This window comes from Zea mays, chromosome 10 (genome assembly GCF_902167145.1).
Source record: "Zea mays cultivar B73 chromosome 10, Zm-B73-REFERENCE-NAM-5.0, whole genome shotgun sequence".
Taxonomy (NCBI): domain Eukaryota; kingdom Viridiplantae; phylum Streptophyta; class Magnoliopsida; order Poales; family Poaceae; genus Zea; species Zea mays.
In genome coordinates this window covers 61,115,353-61,138,140 of record NC_050105.1, presented here as the reverse complement: position 1 = coordinate 61,138,140, position 22,788 = coordinate 61,115,353, and the positions used below count along the sequence as shown (strand labels likewise).

Genomic DNA, 22,788 nt, shown 5'->3' with positions numbered 1-22,788 from the left:
ACTTACATTTGGGGTAATCGTAGTAGGTCGGAGCGAAGCCAGATCTGTCGCCCGTTGCCGAACGACTTTGTTGTTCCTGTCCACTTTGAAGTCAGCCAGGAACTTCGCCTTTGCTTCTTGGATCAGCTGCTCCTGGCACTCCTCGAACAGGAGCTGTTCTTCAGCCGGCAAGGCTTCCCATGTCGGTGTGATGATATTGCTGGTGGAAACCTCAGAGCTATCTCTTGAATCGGCCATTGAGGGCCGATTTGATAGGTCTATATGTGTTGTCCCCAGCGGAGTCGCCAAAAAGTATGTTGACACCTTTTTGGAGGCGTCAATTACTCAAGAGAACCAGCGGCGGTGCTCTCTGGTCAGGCGCGGACGGTCCGCGGCCCAGGGCCGGACGGTCCGCGACCTGGTGCAAGAGCTCGGTTTCCCTGCCTGACGGCCGGACGGTCCGCACCCTAGGGCCGGACGGTCCGCGCGTGCGCAGGGGCGGCGGAAGATCGCCGACGGCGCCTGGATCTCGCTCCCGGGAGGGACCCCGTCGGGGAGGAGAGATCCTAGGAGTTGTCTAGGCTCGGGTAGACCGACCTAGACTCCTCTAATCGACGTAGAGTCGAGGAGAGGCGGAGAATTTGAGGATTGGAAGGCTAAACTAGGGCTAAACTAGAACTACTCCTAAGATAAAATACGAAATAGAAGTTGTATTGATTCGATTGTTGATTACAAATCGGCCGTATACCTCTCTATTTATAGAGGAGGGGGGCTGGACCCTTTACAAACTAATTTCCGAACTTTTCCCGTGATTTTAGCTAACAACCGTAGCACAAAACTCGGAACCCTAATCTGCTCTGCGCACGCGCGGACCTTCCGGCCCACAGGCGCGGACCGTCCGGACCGCGGATCGTCCGGCCTCAGGGCCGGACAGTCCGCCGGCTCATTTTGGTGTTCAACAGTCATATATTACGTTATTAGAAAATAGATCATATTATTAGAAAATAAAATGTTAGAAATTGTGTATAAAATGAGGATAGGACTCCTATAATTATTTGATGATTTTTGTGAAATATGATCATGTTGGAGCAAGTTTCTTTGTGTTAGAGTTCTATATTTCAAAATACAACCTCATTTAGGAGTTAGGACTTTTGTTAGAGATGCTCTTAAAACCAGCAATATAAGACTTGGAGTCGTTAAACTGATCAAATTATAGTTTCCAAGGGATGAAATAGTTCCTCGCATGATCACATCCATTCCCCTGCATTATTTATGGCTTCCTCGCTTGATCATTTTTATGAAACCAAAATGTAAGGTAGTATTTGGTTTCGGAGCTAGTTAGAATTAAACGGCTCCATCCGAAGGATTTTGGGGAGTCAAAAGGTTCAATATTTGAGCATAATTTTCCATTTTTCGAACTACTCAGTTCTACATGGAATCAATCTAAACAACAACAAATTAAGAGCAGTATGACTCTATTCCACCATACTCTATAACCAAATGCTTCCTAAGAGAACAAAGATTCAATCTCACTACAATCATGCCAAACTGCACAATGGCAGTTCTTTTTAAATGAAATATCAGAAGAGTGTTCATTTCTACTGATATTCTGGGGGTTGGGTATATTGTCCCCGTAGGCCAACAGGAGTCTTTTGTGCGCACTTTGTCCTCACTCATGCGTACCTAAAAAAACTTCTCTGTCGGTCACTCATCCCAAATTGCTTCAAGCCAAGCACACTTAACTTGTAGATTCTTATGAGATAGGCTTCTGAAAAAAAGACACACCTCGTTGGTATGGATACTATATTAATTCTATTAAGTCTTAAGTCCAGATATCACCATTTCAGGGGCCAGGATATCACACATGTACTAGTGTGGAGGGTTCGTTTGGTTGGCTACCATGGTATCCCAACCTTTGACACTCTCCAAATGAGAAATTTGGATTTTTGAAACTTTAAACGTCATGATTCATGCTTTTGTCATTATAACGTTGACTTCGTAGAAATAGGACTGGAAATATGTGACACTTGAGTTTAACGTCATTTTCTGATTTCCTATCTTTTCTAATCTCTCTCCTTGCATTTAGCACCTGAAAGGACACTTATGCCCTTCTGCACCTGCGTGTTTTGTGTCCTATTCTTATGAAGTCATCGTTACAAATAGTAAAAGTGCGAAGCACGATGTTTGAAGTCCCGAATATCCAAATTTATCGTAGCAAATGTTTTCAAGATATGTGCACAATTAGCTTTTAGCCAAAACAGACATGGCTGCTAGCCGCTTCTTTCCTGAGCCCCTTGTCCACTATAATCCTCCGCGATTCATTTGATTGAGGCCATTGTCTCAGAGCAGCATGAAAATTCGATATCAACACATGAATCCCAGGGTTTCGTGGATCAGCCTCCAGCATGCGCACAGCCACCTCCTTTCCTCTTGCAGCATCCACGTTTGCTCTGCACGCGTTCAGCATAGCGACACTGATAGCGCTGGAAGGCTTATTTCGACTTGCGGTTAGAAGACTAGAATACAGATCCCAAGCCTCGTCAACACGGCCTGTACGTCCGAGCATGTCTATCACACATGCGTAGTGCTCCGGCTGTGGATCGATCCCGTACTTGCTCTTCATCAAATGTAGCATGGACTGAGCTTCGTCCACCAGACCAGAGTGTCCGCAGGCTGACAGAACCGCCAGGAATGTGATTGCGTTTGGCAGGACCGTTGGCGCAGCCTCCTCCATTAGCTTAAACAAATCCAAAGCATCAACGCCATGTCCATGGCGACTATAAGCGCCCATCATACTTGACCAGGAGACCACGTTTCTGGTAGCCATCCGGTCGAACACTACGCGCGCAGCCGTCGCCCTCCCACATTTTGCGTACATGTCAATAAGCGCATTGCATGTGATGGTGTCCGAATCAAAGTCGCCACGGAGAGCCTTGCAATGCACCTGCGTACCGTAGGCCAGGTTTGCTGTGGCCGCGCAGGCCGTGAGAGCAGCCGTCAGCGAGATCCCATTGAGCTCCGTCCGCCGCCTCAGCGTCGAGAAGGCGTCACTGAACCGTCCGTTCTCCACGCATCCTGAGAGAACGGCATTGTGCAGGGCAGCGTCCTTCGGGCACCTTGTCAGCACGAACACCCTCATGGCGTCCTCCACGTGGCCACAGCTCATGTAGAGATCGACGAGCGCGGTGGCCACCATGACGTCGGCGTCGGCGTGGCGCGAGACGACGCCCCGCGCGTGGAGCTGGCGGCCGGGGCGGGCGGCGCGCGACGCGGCGCACGCCTTGAGCATGGTGCAGAGGGTGGCGGCCGTGGGCGGGAGCGCGGAGACGGACATGCCGTGGAAGGCCGCGGCGGCCGCCCCCGCGCGCCCGTGGCGGACGAGGCAGGCGAGGAGCGCGTTCCACGCGACGGCGTCCGGCGCGGGCATTTCGTCGAACAGGCGGGACGCGGCGCCCGGGTGCCCCGCGTTCGCGTACGCCGTGAGGAGGGCGGTGGCCGCGACCGGGACGGCGCTGGTGAGGGAGGAGGACTTGAGCAGGGCAGCGTGGGCGGCGGTGGAGAGGCTGGGATGGGAGGAGAGGAGGCGGAGCAGGGTGGGTACCGCGGACGGCCGCGGTGCACGCGCCATCCCGTCGAGCGAAGCGAACGAGTCTCCTCTCCGACTCCGGTGTCCCACTGAAACAGAGCGGCGAGGCCGCAAGAGAGGAGAGGCTAACCCGGAATGAACATGTGATAGCTATCAACCATTCAACCTACTAGTCTACTACTGCTGGACTGTTGTTGAATGCCGCTAATAACACGAGACTGCTGCTAATAAACCCAGCACGTCCGCCGCCTGCCGGTGTGCCCAAACAAGCCGGCGATCCCTCAATCGCGAGATGGCAGTCGGCACTCGGCACCCACCAGCGTGGGAGGAAGACTGCAGGCGGAACAGGATTAGGAGTTGGAGTTCCGAGAGGACTTGAGCAGCCGAGCAGAAGGCACTGTGGATACCGACCGCTGCGTGGCCCTCCCGGGCCAGAACAAGAAACTGTGCCGAGTCGGCGTGTCAGGATAGGAGGACTCAAAACTAAAATTAATTAAGTACCATAATTTATTGTGAAGTAATATTTTGATCATGATCCATTACTACTTGTACCGGCGAGTGAGTGGGTCGATTTGACAAACATCCTGTAAATGACAATCAACATGAAAAAAAGCCACACGTCCTCAAAAATATAGCAAGGTGATCTGATCCTGGAGCCAGCCTCGCTTCTGCTCAAGCAAGCTCTGGAGTCAGACTCTTTCATATTGGGGTATGCAGGAGAAGCAATATATGAACACAAAAACCTTGCCTTCAAATTGTAATCGCATTTCCATGCCCTTGCGGCTTTGCAGGGGGCTGATTCAAGAGTGGCTTTTTTAGCAGCAGTTTCGCCCAACCTGGAAAAAACACACAGAAGCCATGGGAATTTAAAGTCCAATTGCCGAAGCAATTGATAACCGCTGCTTGTAGCCGTTTCAGAAACAGGCAGATAAGCACACAACGAAACGACCCTATTCAACCCAGGGACTACAGCAACAGATGAGCAACGAAACCAAATATATATATAGCGAGCTATAACCTCAATAGCATGCCATATCCAACAGCAAATAATACATCGGTCGCGACTTCAGAGTAGGTGTAGTACAGCAATCCGCGCACACCCCGCAAATAAATATAAATACAACTATAATGAACACAAACAGGGAAAACAGAGCACAATTGAATTTACTACACCAGCTGCACATAACCACTGCGTGCTAAAGTTCATTGGCAATCTTTAGTCCCCAACAAGTACAGATTATTCATCGGTCTTGGATGACCAGGCACCAGACTACTCACTGAAAAAAAAACCCGCCATCACTCTATAAACAGGTACAGTTCTGGAGCTCCAGCATCAACTTATTGTTTCCAGGGCTGCAAGGAGAAGCAAACCATTAAAATCTAAATGAAAGAGACTAATTCCATGTGTGATCATCACATCAACGAGCATGGAAAATTAAATTGCATGATGCATCTGGTCAGGTCATCCAAGTATACAGCACTTCTCAAAACAAGAGAATCTGGAGTGGGGAGTGCACACACATGCTAGACAAAGGGAGATGATGTCCAGCCTCACCAAGCAAAGTACAACATCTTGGCATGCAAACTCTAAGTAGGTGAAATGCGTCAGCCAAATTGGTAAGTGGTAAAATGGGGTTGTATAAATAGACTTCAGATCAGGTCCACAATGGTTCTAACATTGGTGCGCTTTGCAAAATGCATGTTAAGTTCAAAGAAACCGAGACTGAGTTCCTTACACCTTTTCATAGCAATGCTAAATTGAACTGGCTTGAAGATTCGGTGTTATACAGGTGCTTTCACCACATTCAATTAGGATTTTTATGCAACAAAGAAGTGCACATGCCAATATATAATCAACTCTCAGCATAAAGTACACCATACCAGCTATAATGCTTACAGACACAAGAAATTTCTGGATAAAGCAGTGAATAGCTAAACTAGAACGCAGCACTGCATCTATGTTGAAAAGCAGAGATTTCCAGATATAGCATGTACAGATATGTGAACTTTAGTGCCAGCAGAACTGTAGATTGTGGATAAAGCAGTGACTGAAATAGACTGCAACTCCTCTTACCTTTAAAGTCATTTATTGCTGTGGAAAAATAATATTGCATTAAAAATATTTGGAGATTTCAGATAAAGTCCACAATGAACATTGTTGTCAAGTTATTATAATTTATTCTCTGGCGTTCTTTGCGAAAAACATTTAACTGAGCAGTGTCTCGAGTGAACTTTGTGCTCAACAATATTTTCGAGTCGAGTCGTGCAACTACCGACTAGTAGACTAGTCGCGACTAGTCGAATATAAGTTGATGATTATATTTTTATAATTTTTTATATATGCTAATACTAAAAACACGCTGAAACGCTAAAAAATGTTAGAGGTAAACAGAGTAGTTTTGCCGCAGGTGCTAACCTCAGCCATCATTGCTTGATTATATAGAAAGATGAGATGAGTCACATTGATTACATAACAGCTCATTAGAGCTTAGCTAATCAGATAGGAGCCTTGGCAGCCGCACACACCTGTTGAGCTGCTCAAGGTCTTTAATGACTATAATTAACTAGCACAAGTAACTAGGAGAGTGCTTAGGAAACAGGACTTAATAACAACATTTCTCCCCCTAAGGCCTGTTTCAACTGATCTTGATCTCCTTGATCCCAATTCTGCTTCTCATATCTTCCAACTTGGTCTTGCCCAAAGCTTTGGTCAGTATATCAGCAAGCTGATCTGCAGTGGGAATAAATTCTGTTTTGATGCTACCTTCTTCCACACAGTCCCTGATGAAGTGATGCTTGATTCTAATATGTTTGCTCCTGTCATGGAAAACAGGATTCTTTGCCAAAGCTAGAGCAGATTTATTGTCTACTCTAAGTTCCACCACCTCAACTTCTCTTCCCAGTAATTCTGCAAACAACCTTGACAACCACAAGGCTTGGGTTGCAGCTGTTGTCATTGCCACATATTCAGCCTCACAGCTTGACAATGCAACAACTCTCTGCTTGATAGATTGCCAGCTGACCAGACTGTTTCCAAGGAAAAACAAACATCCAGTAGTGCTTCTACTTGTATCAATATCTCCAGCCAAGTCTGAGTCACTATAACCCACAAATCTTGCCTTGCCTGTCATTCTAGTATAGCATAGCCCATGATCTAGAGTACCAGTCACATATCTCAAGATCCTTTTTACAGCCTGAAGATGTTCAGCTGTTGGCTTCTCCAGAAATCTGCTAACATACCCTACAGCAAAAGCCAAATCTGGCCTTGTGTGCACTAGATATCTCAGACTACCAACTAGTCTTCTATACTGAGTTGGATTTACCTCCTTTGCTGTACTTTCCTTGCTCAGTTTCAACCTTTCTTCCATGGGGGTGGTAGCTGGATTACAGTCTGCCATACCACCGAGCTCAAGTATCTTCTTAGCATAATGAGTCTGTTTCAGAGTAATGCTTCCCTCTGATTGTCTTACCTCAACCCCAAGATAGAAAGACAACAGACCCAAATCACTCATTTCGAATGTCTGCTTCATTTTTGCCTTGAAAGTTTCAATCTTCTGCTGATTGACTCCAGTGATGATCAAATCATCAACATAGACTCCAATTATCAGCAAAGAATCACCTGAACCTTTCCTGTACATGGCAGCCTCATATACATTCTGCTCAAAACCCATCTGTTTGAGAGTCAAATCAAGTTTGGCATTCCACGCCCGAGGAGCCTGTCTTAGGCCATACAATGCCTTGTGTAACCTGTACACTTTCTTCTCTTCTCCTGATACTTCAAAACCTGGTGGCTGAGTAACATAAACCTCTTCCTTGAGTTCTCCATTCAGAAATGCAGACTTCACATCCATGTGATGTACTGTCCAACCTTCTTGTGCTGCTAGAGCAAGTAAAACACGTACTGATTCCATTCTTGCAACTGGTGCAAAGGCATCTTCATAGTCAATCCCTTCCTTCTGAACAAAGCCACGGGCCACAAGTCTTGCCTTGTGCCTGATCACAGCATCATGTTCATCCTTCTTCAGTTTAAACACCCACTTCAATGAAATTGGGCGATGACCTGGACTAGGAGTAACAAGTTCCCAAGTCCCATTCTGCTCAACTGAGCTCAGCTCTTCCTTCATTGCTGCCTGCCAATCTGGATCATCTTTTGCCTCTTCATAGCTTGTGGGCTCACCGGCATGAGTGAGGTTTAGTTCTGCAAACAACCTCTGTGCCGGCAAAGGGGTTGGCTTATTACCAATAATATCATGGACCTTCCTATAACGAAGCTCTTCACCATCATGACAAGCATCCACCCTTTCACTATCATTCTCCAGAGGAGTCACATGCTCTATCTGCGGGCTTGTTGGAGCTGGTGTAGGTGTTCTAGGTGACACAGGCACCTCTGTCTCCACTGCGGATTCCTCTGTTTCTGCTGCAGACTCTCCTGCACCCACCAAAGGGAGACTAGGTGATGTAGGATGTGGCTGAAGAGAGGGTAACACTGAACTTTCTGCTTCAGGAAACTCTTCTGCCCATGGAAACTCAACAACAAAATCGCTGCATGCTGCCTCTGAAGTACCTGCTGCCGCTGATGCCCAGTCCCAGCCACGTCCTTCATCAAATACCACATCACGGCTGACTCGCACGCGCTGGGACACTGGATCAAATACACGATATGCCTTGGCCCCTTCTGCATAGCCAATGAATACTCCAGCCTTACCGCGATCATCAAGTTTCTGGAGCTGAGTAAGCTGCCGGGTATAAGCCACGCAACCAAATACCTTGAAATGGCCAACTGTTGGTGCGCGGCCATGCCATGCCTCATACGGAGTTACATTCTTCAGTGCCTTTGTTGGAGATCGATTCAGAATATGCACAGCCGTCATCACAGCCTCCCCCCAAAACCGAGAAGGCATCTGGCGTTGCTTGAGCAGAGCTCGTGCCATGGCCACCACAGTTTGATTCCTGCGCTCAACCACACCATTCTGTTGCGGTGAATAAGGGGCACTGAAATGCCTTTTAATACCTTCATTGGCGCAGTATGTGGCGAACTCTGCTGCGGTGAATTCCCCGCCATTGTCGGTGCGCAGGACCTTCAACTTGCGCCCACTTTCCACCTCTGCTGCCGCCTTGATCTTCTTGATTGCTTCTGCCGCTGCGTCCTTGGATGGCAGCAACACAGCCCACATAAAACGGGTGGCATCATCGACGAGCAGCAGGATGTAGCGGTTGCCCATCGGTGTTGCTGGCGTGACTGGGCCGCACAGATCACCGTGCACCAATTCGAGTTGATTCTGGGCACGATATGCTGCTGCGGCCGGAAAAGAGCGCCGCCTCTGCTTTGTGGTAACGCAGGTGTCACACACCTGCTCAACATGGTCGACCACCGGCATCCCGCGCGCCATCTCTTCCTTGCTGAGTCGTCGGATTGCGTCGAAGTGCAGATGGCCAAAACGCTCATGCCATCGCCACGCCTCAACATCCTTGCGCGCCGCAAGACAGATAGGTTGTGCAGCCTCAAGATGCAGAATATATAATCTGTTCTTCCCTCTATGTACCTTGGCGATCAGACGCCGGTTCTTGTCCCAAATGCGAAGCACGCCATGGTCAATCACAACCTTGGACCCTCCTTCATCAAGCTGTCCCAGACTTAGGATAGAGTTCTTCAGCGCCGGAATGTAGTAGACGCCATGAAGAACCCTCTGTTCACCGGTCTTGGCTTGGAAGATGATAGACCCAACGCCCTTGATCTCTACCTTCGACGCGTCCCCGAAACGAACCGTTCCTCGAACGCCAGTGTTCAGATCAGCAAAGAACTCTTGACGCCCGGTCATGTGATGTGTTGCGCCAGAGTCTAGGTACCAACCGCTGTCCATATCTTCTTCATCCACGCCAAGGTAGGCACAGGCACGTGGCTCAGAGAGCTCGACGTGCTGCGCCGTGTAGCTGTGCGCCGGCGTGCTCTGCTCTAGGCTGATAAAGCCCTGTGCCAGAAACAGAGCACCATCTTCTTCACATTCGGCGTACTGGACGCGCGCCTCATGCCTTCCTTGGTTCCCGCCACGCTGTCCAGCCTGATTTCCACCGCCGCGACCTCCACCACGGTTGCCACCGCCGCGGCCAGCACGGTTTCCACCGCCACCGCCGCGCTCTGCATCCTCACGGCGCGGCTGCGGACACTCACGTGCCCAGTGGCCTTCCTGGTTGCAGTTGAGGCAGGTGTTGGGGCCGACACGGCCAGCAACATTGCCGTCTCCTCGTCCGCCACCACGTCCACCTACTCTGCCTCGTCCTCGTCCACCACCGCGGCTGCGTCCACCGCCACCACGCTGGTTCCTGAAACCAGAGCCACATGCATCGTCTCCCTTCTTTTCCTTTCTGCATCGCGCTTTCCACTGCTCCTCAGTGTACAACAGCTTGCCATTGATGGCCACCGGCTCGGTCAGTATTTGTTCTTCGCGATTGTCCACTGCCTTAAGCCTTCCAGTCACCTCCTCAAGAGTCAGTGCCTCAAAATCAAGGAACTGCTCAATGGCGACGACGATCTGCGAGTACTTGGCCGGCACCGTGCGCAGGAATTTCTCCACCACGCGCTCCTCGGTGATGTCCCTATCGCCATGGATGACAAGCTGCTGGTGCAGAGTTGACAACCGCACAGCAAAGTCATCCACTTGCTCACCAGGATTGACGCTGATGTTCTCCCAATCACGGCGTAGGCGCTGCAGTGTTGCTCGACGGACCCTGTCCACGCCGATGCGGGTCGCAGCGATGGCGTCCCACGCCTCCTTCGCCGTAGCCTTGTCGAGCAGTGGGAGACCCATCTCCTTGGGTACAGCCCCGACGATCACCTCCAGTGCGCGTCTGTCATCGCGAAACTGGACAGGACCGCCTTCAATGGCATCCCAGAGATCGCGCGCCTGCATCCTCAGCTTCATGGTCTGGCTCCACTCGTAGTAGTTCGTCTTGTCCAGCATTGGCCACGACGTGCCGCTGCCGGAGTCGCGGTACACCACCCTTCCTTGCGGCGACTCGTAGCGAGCGCCGCCACGGCAGCGCCTTCGGTCCCGCAGTGGTGACTGCGAGCGCCTCCTATCTCGCGGTGGAGTCCTCATCCGCCTGTTCTTCTCTGTTTCCTCTTCCTCCTCCCAGTCCTCCTCATCTTCTCCCTTCTCGGCGGCGATTTCGGCCCGCAGCTCCTGCGCCGTCCTTGCCGCTGCCTCTGCTGCAGCCGCTGCCTGCTTCGCTGCCTGGACTGCCAGCGCCGCTGCTTCCTCTGCAGCCTTCAGGCGTGCAGCCCGGCTGGGGAAGTCGCCCAGCTCTCCTTCGCTGGTTCCCTTGGCCTTGAGCCTGGCAGCGCGCTCAGCAGAGGTCGACATGAGTAGGGAAGAGAGGAGTCGGCCTTGAGTCTCTCAGGTGTCTAACCTAAGCTTTGATACCAAATGTTAGAGGTAAACAGAGTAGTTTTGCCGCAGGTGCTAACCTCAGCCATCATTGCTTGATTATATAGAAAGATGAGATGAGTCACATTGATTACATAACAGCTCATTAGAGCTTAGCTAATCAGATAGGAGCCTTGGCAGCCGCACACACCTGTTGAGCTGCTCAAGGTCTTTAATGACTATAATTAACTAGCACAAGTAACTAGGAGAGTGCTTAGGAAACAGGACTTAATAACAACAAAAAACACCTTGTTTAGAGCTAGTTTGGCAACACTATTTTCCCATGGGATTTCCAATTTCCCAAGGGAAAATAAACTAATTTCCCTTGGAAAACGAAAAACCCTTGGGAAAATAGGGTTTCCAAACTAGCCCTTAGTATATCTTCACCCATCTCCATCTTCTACAATACATCATTAAATATTGAACAAAGTCTTGTAGCAAGTCTTCTATTGTTCTCTCTGATTTCAAAGAACTTATTTGGATTCAAAAACACTAAAACAGTGTTGCCCCATACTGATTGGTATCCATCTAATTTTCCCACCTCTTATGAACAATAGAAATTACTTCATCCACTAATCGCTCTTTGTGTCCAAAGCTTCCTTCATGCTCTTTTTTACATGATTCATGGCAGCCCACATTTCAGCTGTTGCTGTTCTCTCATCACCATCAACTACCCTCAAGAATATTAGAAGAGGTTGTAAAGCTCTCATGCAATCTTCTACTGCTTGCCAAAATGCAACAGACAACACATGCTTTTTCTACTTCAGTGTTCTTCAATTTGCTCTCACACCATTCTTCAATTTGCTCTCACACTAAAACACATGCTTTTAGCCCTTGTCTTTGTTTCCACATACTAGCCAAGGTTAGAAAGAATGCTGCAAACCGAGTAGTTGCATGCCTCACAAGATCTCTACCATTTGTCTTGGTCCTCATCAAGTCATAAAACCTTCCATGTGCATAGATAAATCTGGTTATCTTCTTTGCTTTAGCAATGCAGTCACTAAACTATTTTATCTTCCCAATAACCTCCAGCATGAGATCCAAGCAGTGGGCAGCACTAGGCGTCCAAAATAAGGTAGGAAATTTTCCATTAGCATCCTACCTACTAGGGTTGAGATGGTTGGGTGGGCTCACATTTTTATACCTAGGCCAAAATAAGTCGTCCGGCTCAAATGGTAAGACTAGTCGTGACTAGTCGAGCGACTAGCAAAGAAAGTCAAGTCGCTCAGATCGACTATCACCTCTACACCGACTTCTTGACTAGTCGTTGCTCGACTTTAAAACCTTGTGTGCTCAAGTAAACTAAGTGGAGTAACTTCAACATACAAAGCTAAACTAAACTGGCCTTCAAAGTTCAAGAGTCAGGTTGCTATGTTACACAGGTGTTCATACTTCATAAACTGCACATAAACTTTTTTTTTTGAAACGAAATGACAGGAGCTCTGCCTTTCAATTAAGATAGGAAAAAGATAGTACGTACAGGTTAATTAGGAAAAACACCCTTAAAGCAGCGCATCCCGGAACAGAAGGGAGCAGTGCACTAAACTTTTACAAAAATATTACACCACCCATTTCAGATCCCTTTTCCATTGCTCAATGTCCTCTTCAATTCTAGAGGCAACATGTGCCGCCACTTCAAAGGTGCCAGTGAAGATCCTTCTATTCCGTTCTTTCCCGATGTTCCAAAGAGTGTAAATCATTTTTTGGAATCTTTGCATGGGCTTCTTCCCACCATAGGGATAGATGGGTAGGCACACCTATCGGGGGGATTAGATTTGCGTCGAATTGTTCCCAAGTTAGCGTTAGGCTCCATACTGCTTTGGCACAAGGGCAGAGCAGCACCAAATGGATGTATGTCTCAAGCGGCCCATTGCATAAAGCGCAGTGATCATGTTGTGGCCAGCCCCTTTTTTGTAAATTGTATGCGATGAGAATTTTCTCCCTTGCCATGGTCCATGCAAATACCTTGCACTTGTTTTCAGCATGAGCATTCCAGATGAGGCCAACCGGAAAGGCCCGTAGGAGCCACCGAACTGTATTCAGTATGCCGAGCGAGTGGAATATGCTTCGTTTGCCGTCCATTTATAGAGAATGGAGTCCCTCGTGCACATAAACTTTATCCTGATGTTTGACACTGTAATTAGGGGTGAAGTGAAATTATCTGTATAATGCTGGAGCTACCAACAGCCCTGCCATCTCTATTAGGCCATATCACCATGTTCCTCTAGCTCCCAGTGGCGGAGCTTGAAGGAAAATAAGGAAGGGGCTAGCAATAGTAATCTATTCTCCAATGGGCAAGTTTGTCACTAGATCACTTTGATGGCATCATTACAGAATTACAGTTGCTAAGGGACCCCCATGGGCCATTTGGCCTAGAACCCAAAACATAGTTCTACCATTGCCATCTCTCTATGTCTTAGAGGCTTGGAGCAATAAACGGTGTGTAAAATTTTAATAGTTGGAGCTAATTTTCCTGAGAAACATAACATTCATCAACAAGGAACTATAACATATATGATATAACAACGAGTATATGAAGTTCTGTACGTCTTCTGCTAATTTGCACCAAAGATAAACTGCTAATCTGTTTACCCTATCACACTGATTGCTATTGATTTAATAATATACACAGTATCTTCATTTTCTGGTAATAGATCCTGTGTGACCAATCTAAAAGTTAATCTAATAATAACAAACTCACCAAATCTTAACTGCCAGTGGCCATTAACATCAAAGCATTATGGAGCGAAGATCTGGTTTCTATAAAATCCTAAAGCACACACTGTTTCCAATCTAAAAGTGAATCTAATAATAAGAAGCTCAGCAAATCTTAACTGCCAGTTGCCAGCAACATCAAAGCAATATGAAGCGAAGATCTGGTTTCTATAAAATCCTAAAGCGCACATTGTTTCCAGACGAAGTGCAATTGTAATATCATGTAGTCATGAATAAATCAATGTGTTCGTCATTACAAAATATTTGTTTTCCATGAACAAATCTGCGAGTGTCTCACTTTAGAGTTCAAATAAACTATCGCATGCAGGAATAAAATCAATGCGACCAATCTGCAAGCTATTATGCTGTACATTATGTAAAGTGAGACACTGATGCCATGTATGTATGGAAATATCAACCATGTGGTTGTGTTAGCATATCTTGTTCACATTAATGTCAAGCAAAATTCAGATGAATTATCACAGGCATGAACACTTTTGGGTCACACATCTAGGGAAGGTAATTTGGATGCATCTACTAATTAATTGAAATACACGATTGATATTGTACAATCAAAGCAACTACATCAGCAGTCTTCACAGAAGAAAAAAAAAACATGAGAGGAAACACATTGTGGATGTTCTAAAACCAGATCCAGAATAAGGCTTTGATGATTCTACGCACCGATTGAATGATTGGATGAGCATGGAAAGAGGCGATCAAAAGATGATGTCGTCGTCCTTCTCCCCTCCAGCAGCCAGCAGATTTGCCGCAGCCCCCACGGAGATGCCCCTCTTGAGCGCGAGATCCTCGGCGAGCTGTTCCTCTGCGAAAAGCCTGGCGTTGGCCATCTGGCGCTCGATCTCCCTCTTCTTGTAGCCCTGGATCTTCTTGAGCCTGAAAAAGTCCTCGCGCTCGAGTTCGTCGAGCTCCCCCTTGATGTAGCTGATGGTGTTCTCGATCCTGGGCTTCACGACATTCTCGAGCGCGTTGACGCGGCGGTTGGTGGTCTTGATGGCCTCGTCGAGCGTGAGGAAGGAGGTCTGGAGCGAGGCGAGCTCGACGAGCACCTCGATGGCCTTGACGTGCGCGGCGCGGCAGGCGGCGACCTGCTGCCCGCCGCGGGCGAGGCCCGTAAGGCTCGGAGACGCGTTGGAGGGCCCCCCGGATGCCGCGGCGGGGTCGACGAAGTGAGTGAACTTCGGGAGCTTGACCCCGGCGACATTCTCCTGGTGAGATCGAACGCGGACGGAGGCGGCGCGGATGGACTGGAGGACGACGTGACGGACGCCGTCGCCGGCGACGTACTTGGCCTCGGCGAGGGAGAAGGAGGAGGCGCGCATCGTCTCGCCCATGGACTCCTTGGCGGCGACGATCTTCTTGAGGATGGCGCGGAACTGGACCGTGAGCGCGTCGGACTTCTTCTTCAACAGCGCGTGACCGCGGGTGGCGCCGACGAGCCGCGCCTTCATGACGCCGAGCATCGTCACCGTCGGCACGACGTTGAGCCGCTGGTTTTGCCCCGCCATCGCTGCGCCGCCCGCCGCCGGCTAGATCGCCGCGAATCCGGAGAAGGAAGAGGGGGAGGGGATCGCGGGCCTGTGTCGAGTGTCGACTCGTGTGGCTGGATCGGGGACACGACGGTGTACTGCTTGATGTGAAGGTGGGGTTGTGTTGGATCGGCGAGGAGATGGGGAATTGGGGACGGTGGTGAATTGCAGCAGAATTGGCGAAATTTTAGATGAAAAAATAATTGGGCCGTAAGAGCATATCCAACGACAACATGACTTATAAAAATAGCTTATAATTTAAAAATAAATATATTTTATAAAATTTATGGCACCAATAAAACATTCCGCTTCAACGGTAAAGCATCAAATATAGATTATAGGGTAGCCTATTACGATGTAGTATGTTTAAGGCACTTGAAAGTACCTTTTTGACCAAATTTTAATAAATAAGGCATTGCTGGAGTTTTTTTCCTATGTAGAGCCCTATATTTTAATTTAAGGCGATTTAAAACATTGTTGGAAATATTCTAACTAGTTGGGTTCAGAAATATCGACTCGTGGCTAGATGGGTAGGTCACAGCGGGTCGAGCCGTGGGCTCAATTCGATGATACTGTTGCTTGTCACACGCGCGACCACAAAACTGGAGTGGGCCAATTTTGCGTTGAGAAGGTGGTGAATTTCGCAGCAGAATTTCGCATCATCTCTCATACCCCATTTACTTACCCCTTAGTGTGTTGTTCGATTGTTCTTCAATCTATGTGAATTGGATGTTATTGAGTCGGTTTAAATCTATATCAAGTCAAAATCCATCTGTAAACCCTAAAATGTAAATTTAAGTTGGTTAAGTAGTTCCTTTGTTATGGAGAAATAATTTTTTGCTTAGTGTGTGATTTATCATTAAGGCATATCCAATTAAATAAATGAATAAATAAAATTATATTTTTTCATCTCATTCTGGATATTTTTTTTGTGCACTTAAATTCACTTGAAGGTTGAACTCTATATGAATTTAATTCAAAATTTGAATTTGAATCTAATTTGATAGGAAAATAAAATAGAAAAGAAAAAGAGAAACAACCAGCAGCCTCGTGAGCCCTTTTTACCTGAGTCGGCCCAGTCAGCCAACCCCTCTCCCCTACCAGCATGGCCCAGCTCAGCCCATCTCACTATTTACTCCACGCCGCACGGTCCAAAGATCATTTCGCGTGCCGACCAGTGGGCCAAACCGGCCAGTGTCTCGCACCTACACCGCGAATCACCGTGTGCGCCATCACTGGCTAGCGGGACCCATCTGTTAGCTGTTAAGTAACCCTAGTCAGAGTTATGTGGGCAAATACTGGCTTTGCTCCTAAGTGGTCTCACATCTCTATATATAAGGAACATGTACACCCTTTCATAATACAAAGATCAGAAAGAGGCCAGATGCCCAATCATATATCGTGTCTCGTATGTTTCCTCTGTCGTGTTTATGGAAAGTGAGACGGGTACTCTACAGCTTCTTGCGCCTCTACTGTTGACGGGAGGAAAGGGAGCGGATCTGGTGATCCGTGGTAACGTAGTTCTCAACACGTTATCAGCACGCTCTACCTCGACGTTGCTGCCGAATCAGATCTGCATCAACTCTTCGTCAAGCCGGCAGGTCTCTTGGCCTTACCGAACTGTCCTACGCGACAGACTTCGTTACCATTTGTCGAACCAGGAATCACGGTATGAAATCTTGAGTGGATCTGCAATTTAGTGTTCAATCGCGTATATCGCCTACGAGCCCGTGTGCATGCTGTTGGTCGGAGCAGAGCACCATTCGGTGGTCGACTGGTCTCGGTTCATGCGCCGAGATGCCGCGCTGCAGTTCACGAGAAGGCCTGGAGCCACACCGCTGCCTTGCCAAAATCAAGGGCCGGGAGCCGTGCATGCCGGCACCTCCTCAGGATAGCGGATCGTGATTGCCTTGTGGGCTTTGACGTTTCCTTGCATGGTTGTTCACGTTTTCTGGACCGCATGCACCTGCTATTACGGCATGCAAGCCACTAGCGTTTTTTTTTTGTCAAAGGGGTTGCGGATTACGGCATGCAAGCCACTAGTGTTTTTTTGTCAAAGGGGGGTTGCGGTGACTGAGAAAGAAAAAAATAAAGCCAAAGCCGCATGCCTGCATGCAGCTCATTGACTAGAGGTGCATGCATAGGAAACTTGGGAGCGGTGAAAAAAAATACCTCTCCATTATACATGTTTTAGTTTATATACATGCTTCATGCTATTTTATCCTATTTTCCTAATAAAAATAATAAATAAAATCAAGCATGGTTTGTGTTGCGATTTCTACTTTAATTAATTATTTCTAGTCGCAAATAATTAATAGAAAAAATGTGTGCTTAAATATGAGAACATTTTTTTACACCAGATGTGTTATGTTTATGGATTAAATCTGGTATTATTTTTCTGCTTTTATTTCCGTAGTAAATAATTAGCAGAAAGATATGAAGGCTATATTATGTATTCTTAAATCGCTCTAAATATTTATATTGTGTTGAGCTTTTAAACTCACGATGAGCGATTAAATTGTATAGTGGGTACTCGGACACGCCGATCAGGCTGCGTTATTAATCGGCTGAGTTATGGCATCACCTATGCATTGGCTGCGCCCTGGCAACACGACGCAGTATTTGTGTCGTACGAACTTGGCTGCGTCATGTGATTGTTATGTAGCACTCTCGTTCATTCGGACAGCACCCGTTGAGTCGGCCCGCCATCACTGAGTCGCGTATTTTTCGCATGCCCTGTAGGCACTGTCTATCTGCCGTGATCATTGAGCCACAATTGCGCCTGTTGCGCACGTTGCGTGGACTTATCATGTACCCCGATTACCGAGTCATAATTGTGCCTGTTGCGCTTATTACGAAGGCTTGTTATGTTGTCGTGGCCCTGATGGCCGCTCACGCGTTGACGCCAGATACGCTAGAGCTTATACTCGCGTGGATTATGGTGGGTTGTTCAAGCCCCTAAAGTCACATTATGCGCAACCTTCGTAAACAATTTTGTTTAGCTCTATATTTTATTTGCTTGTGTTGTGTGGCGTCATATATTTATTTATATTGCCAAGTGGCCATAACAACTATATCAAGCTCTATAGTGCTTGAATAATCTGGGAAATTAAATTGAAATACAACAGAACATGGATAAGTTAATTCTCTCCTCTCTCCTCATGCATAAAGTTTTACCCGAAGTAACCCGAAGATATATAATATAATGCATGAAAGCCTTTTTGGCATAGAAGATATCACAAATTGGGATTATATTAGTAAGCAAAAAGACCTTACCAAATGATTTAAGATCAGAAATCTCAGTCATACATTGCTCAACCAGATGTTAGCACATTGCTCTCTTTGTCGCTGGATGACATGAAGCAAACTATGAGATAAAAAGGACATGTAACCGCTAGCAACACGAAGTTACGAGTATACCGAGAGGTTATTCTGAGAAATTTTTCACTATGTTGGTGTGAAAACCATAGTGTGTTTCTGTCGAACCACTTTACTCGTTCTATCGAGGACCTTTATGCTTGTGTCGCATACATCTCTCGGAAATGTAAATACTTATAGTCACTGAATTGACTCAGGATAGTCCTTTAACAAGTTTGGTATACACTGTAAGCTAAATGGTAAAGGTCGGTCCTGAATGGACACATACCTGAGGTTTATGTAGCCGAACTACACTGAATTCCATCTTTTGGCATGCTTACCATTATCTACCTCCGATCTACCAGAAGTGAGAAGAGTAGACAAATAACTATAAAATCCCACATCACAACAGAGCTTGAAGCTAAATTAGACATTAATATGTCCTTGGTCCTTGGAGTCAGAAGAGCCATATGTCTTGACCACTAGACTACTAGTGATGATAATTTGTGATAGAAATATGAAGATCTTGTAGAGTCCTATTGTATCCTCTCTACTCCTGATGATTTCTTCGTATGAGAGCAGTAATATCAGTATTGTTTCGTTCTTGCCAAGCCTTATCATCATTTGCTTCATCAAAAGCTAGTTATATGGTGATTTTTCCCAGATAAAATGAACTTTTGGCCTTGTCTGTTCTATTCCAAAGCTTCTCTTTTTGCCGAACAACAAAGAGACCGATAATGCTTTATAGAACAATTTGGTATATAATATGAGTAGAAATGTTTGCCCTGCTGGCAACACCACAAATAATTAACTATTGTTATAAGTTCTCTCTCAAAATTATTATACCTAAAAATGTTGCATAAATCGATACCCAATTTCAGAGCAGTATGAGTAATTGGGTAAACCATGGGCAGTGATAAAAATAAGCTGGACTATACATCTCTGCATATAAAAATCTTTGCTTGGTAGCATTGGCCTGATGTTGTGCACTTCACTACCAATATAAACACACACATTTTTCCTATGTGCTTAAAAGCACAATGCAACAAGTGAATGTTTTTGTGAGCGTTAGACCCTGATGGTCATTTTACTTGTTGATCTGAAGTCAACTAATGGATCCAAATGACGAATGGTATGCATGAGCCCCTAAAGGACCCTTATGGATAAAATAGTGTTGCGCATATCAGTCTAAATCTTAATGATTGACTATGCATTTGGTAGTAATAACAATAAGTTTGCAGAATTGTAACCATGAAGCAACTTGTTGTTGCATGTCTCGCTGGATGTTGAGACTAACCCTCCATGTTGAAGGACAAATATGTAGTATTCATGCCACTACATTAATCTAAGTCCAAAGCTCACTGCATAAAACACCTATCTGTAATGTGCGTAAGATTTCCCAAATAAATCACCACAATAGCATACATTGCCCACAACTGGATGATTGTGGTTGGGGATTTTATATGTATGCTTTTAAAACATCTCGGCATTAGGGGGAGGAATGCCCATATAGTGTAATGCCTCCATATTCTATTAAACGCACAAAAGCCAAACTGAACCTGTCGTTCGGAGTGTACTCCTGTGTATATGGAGTTTGCCAGAAATCGTTGAGGAGTAACCATATTGGTTTGAATGCTTCTACCTGATGTAGATGTGGATATACCCGGGATTAATATCGTATCCACATTTGACTTATTGGTATTTGATCTATTCTCGGGGACACCTGCGAATATGATCCATCAGCCTTAGTCAAAGCATATGTTCTGATTGCAGATTCATGTGGTCTGTAATAACTCTCCTCCGATGAACTCGCCCTGCTGGTGATTTGCCTCACGAAGAGGTTCATCTTGATGATGAAGTTCCTAGCAATGCACACAATATCATTGTGCTGGGAATACGGAACAATGAATCTTTCGTTTTGGGAAATGACGAAGATCATTATTAAATGTGGGAGACAAATGTGTCGACACCTATCTTGCCTCTATAGATTGCAAAGGGATCCAAAACAAAGTCCTAGGCATGAGTGCTTTAAGCTCTCTTATCGGGTCATTGATAAATGCAATCGAGGTTGAACCAATAATCGCAAAACGAAAGTCGCGAGCTTGAAGTTCGGACATTTATGGGCATTATTGAGATAATGTGTGGTGAATGCGATGGTTCAAGTGGTCTTGTGAGAGACCCATCCCACATATGTGTTGAATAAACATTGTTCCGCTATGTAATATATCTGGCAAATGGCATGAATTAAAATATGCAGTTAATAGGATTCTGAAGATCCATCATGAGATCCTAGGAGGACTCATAATCTTGAATTATAAATATGCAACATATAAATCTCATACCGAATAATGCATTCCTGATGAATGACCACTCTCCTATATGTAGGGAGAATATCTCCTAGTTGAGATTATAGTTCTCAGATGGAACCTTTCCAGAAGAAATAAAGTCTGTGTTAAACACCAAAGTTTGATAATCCCTATGAAGGGATAAAGACCCATACAGACCCGAAAAGGAATAAGATGAGGTACCAAAGGACTTGAAGTTCACTGAATAAGCACATGTGCATTCCACGAGTTTTACTCATGGTATTTTTCACTTGATGTGGAATTACGGTATCCTCTAAAGCCCTGATGGTAGAAACCTATAAGGTTTAGGTGTTACTGGCAAAATATCCCCATTGTGCTAGAATGACAGACTATAACAATGTATCTAATCGATGAAAAATCCCTGGTCGATTATGATCTTTGATGGACTTTTGTTACACCATCATAGAAGTTGTAATGAATGAATGCCTGGAGCAATGAGTCATATCTAGAATATGTACTATTACAACTATAATATCTCCTAAGTCCTATGGAAGGACAAATTATTTGCTTTGCACAACTATGTATACATTATGGTGTATGATAGAATGAAAGGTGTATCTCCTTAGCCTCATCCACCCTCATTATTTTAGATGAACAATGAGACACATATCTTGAAGGATGTGTTTGAGTTTCGAGGGATAAAGACTTTGACAGATGTCATCGTTAGGGGGAGTGAATGCTTAATATTGATCACAATTGCGAGATACTGAATGTCATATCAGTATGCCCTGGAGGCATCAACTTGATGATCAATACATGAAGCTGAAAGGGAATTAGGCTTACACCCTTTTTCCTAAGTGATTTTGGTGGTTGAATTGCCCAACACAAATAATTGGACTAACTAGTTTGCTCTAGTCTATAAGTTTTTACAGGTGCCAAAGGTTCACAATAAGCCAATAAAAAGACCAAGAAAGGGTTCAGACAAAGAGAGCAAAAGACAACCCAAAGGCACCCTGGTCTGGCGCACCGGACAGTGTCCGGTGCACCAGGGCACTCGACGCTGAACTCACTACCTTCGGGAAAAAGGGAGGCCGCTCCGCTATAATTCACTGGACTGTCCGGTGTCACACCGGACTGTCCGGTGTGCCAGCGGTGCAACGGCTACTTCGCGCGCAACGGTCGACTGCAACGCATTTAATGCGCGCCTGCGCGCGCAGAGGACAGAGCAGCGGCATACGGCGCACTGGACAGTCTACAGGACCTGTCCGGTGCACCACCGGATAGCCCAGAGGCCCCACCTGTCAGAGCTCCAACGGTCAGAACCCAACGGCCGGCTGACGTGGCTAGCGCACCGGACAGTGTCCGGTGGCGCACCGGACTGTCCGGTGCGCCATGCGACAGCAGCCTTCCAACGGCCACATTTTGGTGGTTGGGGCTATAAATACCCCAACCACCCCACATTCAATGGCATCCAAGTTTTCCACCTTCAACACATTACAAGAGCTATAGCATTCAATTCTAGACACAACCAAAGAGATCAAATCCTCTCCCAAGTCCAGAATCACTCCAAATCAAATAGTGACTAGAGAGAGCGACATTTGTGTTCATTTGAGCTCTTGCGCTTGGATTGCTTCTTTTCTTTCTCATTCTTCTTGTGATCAAACTCAATTGTAACCAAGGCAAGAGACACCAATTGTGTGGTGATCATTGCGGGAACTTTGTGTTCCGTTTGATTGAGAAGAGAAACTCACTCGGTCTAAGTGACCGTTTGAGAGAGGGAAAGGGTTGAAAGAGACCCGGTCTTTGTGACCACCTCAACGGGGAGTAGGTTTGCAAGAACCGAACCTCGGTAAAACAAATCCTTGTGTCTC

General features: G+C 46.4%; 2 protein-coding genes across 2 annotated transcripts; both read right to left on the bottom strand.

The window, feature by feature from the left end:
• Window positions 1–2,160: 2,160 nt before the first annotated feature.
• On the bottom strand, window positions 2,161–4,004 carry LOC103641122 (pentatricopeptide repeat-containing protein At5g66500, mitochondrial). The gene has a single exon (XM_008664492.2). The coding sequence runs from the start codon at window positions 3,605–3,607 to the stop codon at window positions 2,228–2,230; it is 1,380 nt and encodes a 459-aa protein (XP_008662714.1). The 5' UTR covers window positions 3,608–4,004; the 3' UTR covers window positions 2,161–2,227.
• A 576-nt stretch (window positions 4,005–4,580) lies between these two features.
• Window positions 4,581–15,412, bottom strand: LOC100193069 (V-type proton ATPase subunit D). Its single transcript, NM_001138235.1, has 2 exons — window positions 14,389–15,412; window positions 4,581–4,918 (listed from the first exon to the last, which is right to left on the bottom strand). The coding sequence occupies exon 1, from the start codon at window positions 15,231–15,233 to the stop codon at window positions 14,424–14,426; it is 810 nt and encodes a 269-aa protein (NP_001131707.1). The 5' UTR covers window positions 15,234–15,412; the 3' UTR covers window positions 4,581–4,918; window positions 14,389–14,423.
• Window positions 15,413–22,788: the final 7,376 nt, after the last annotated feature.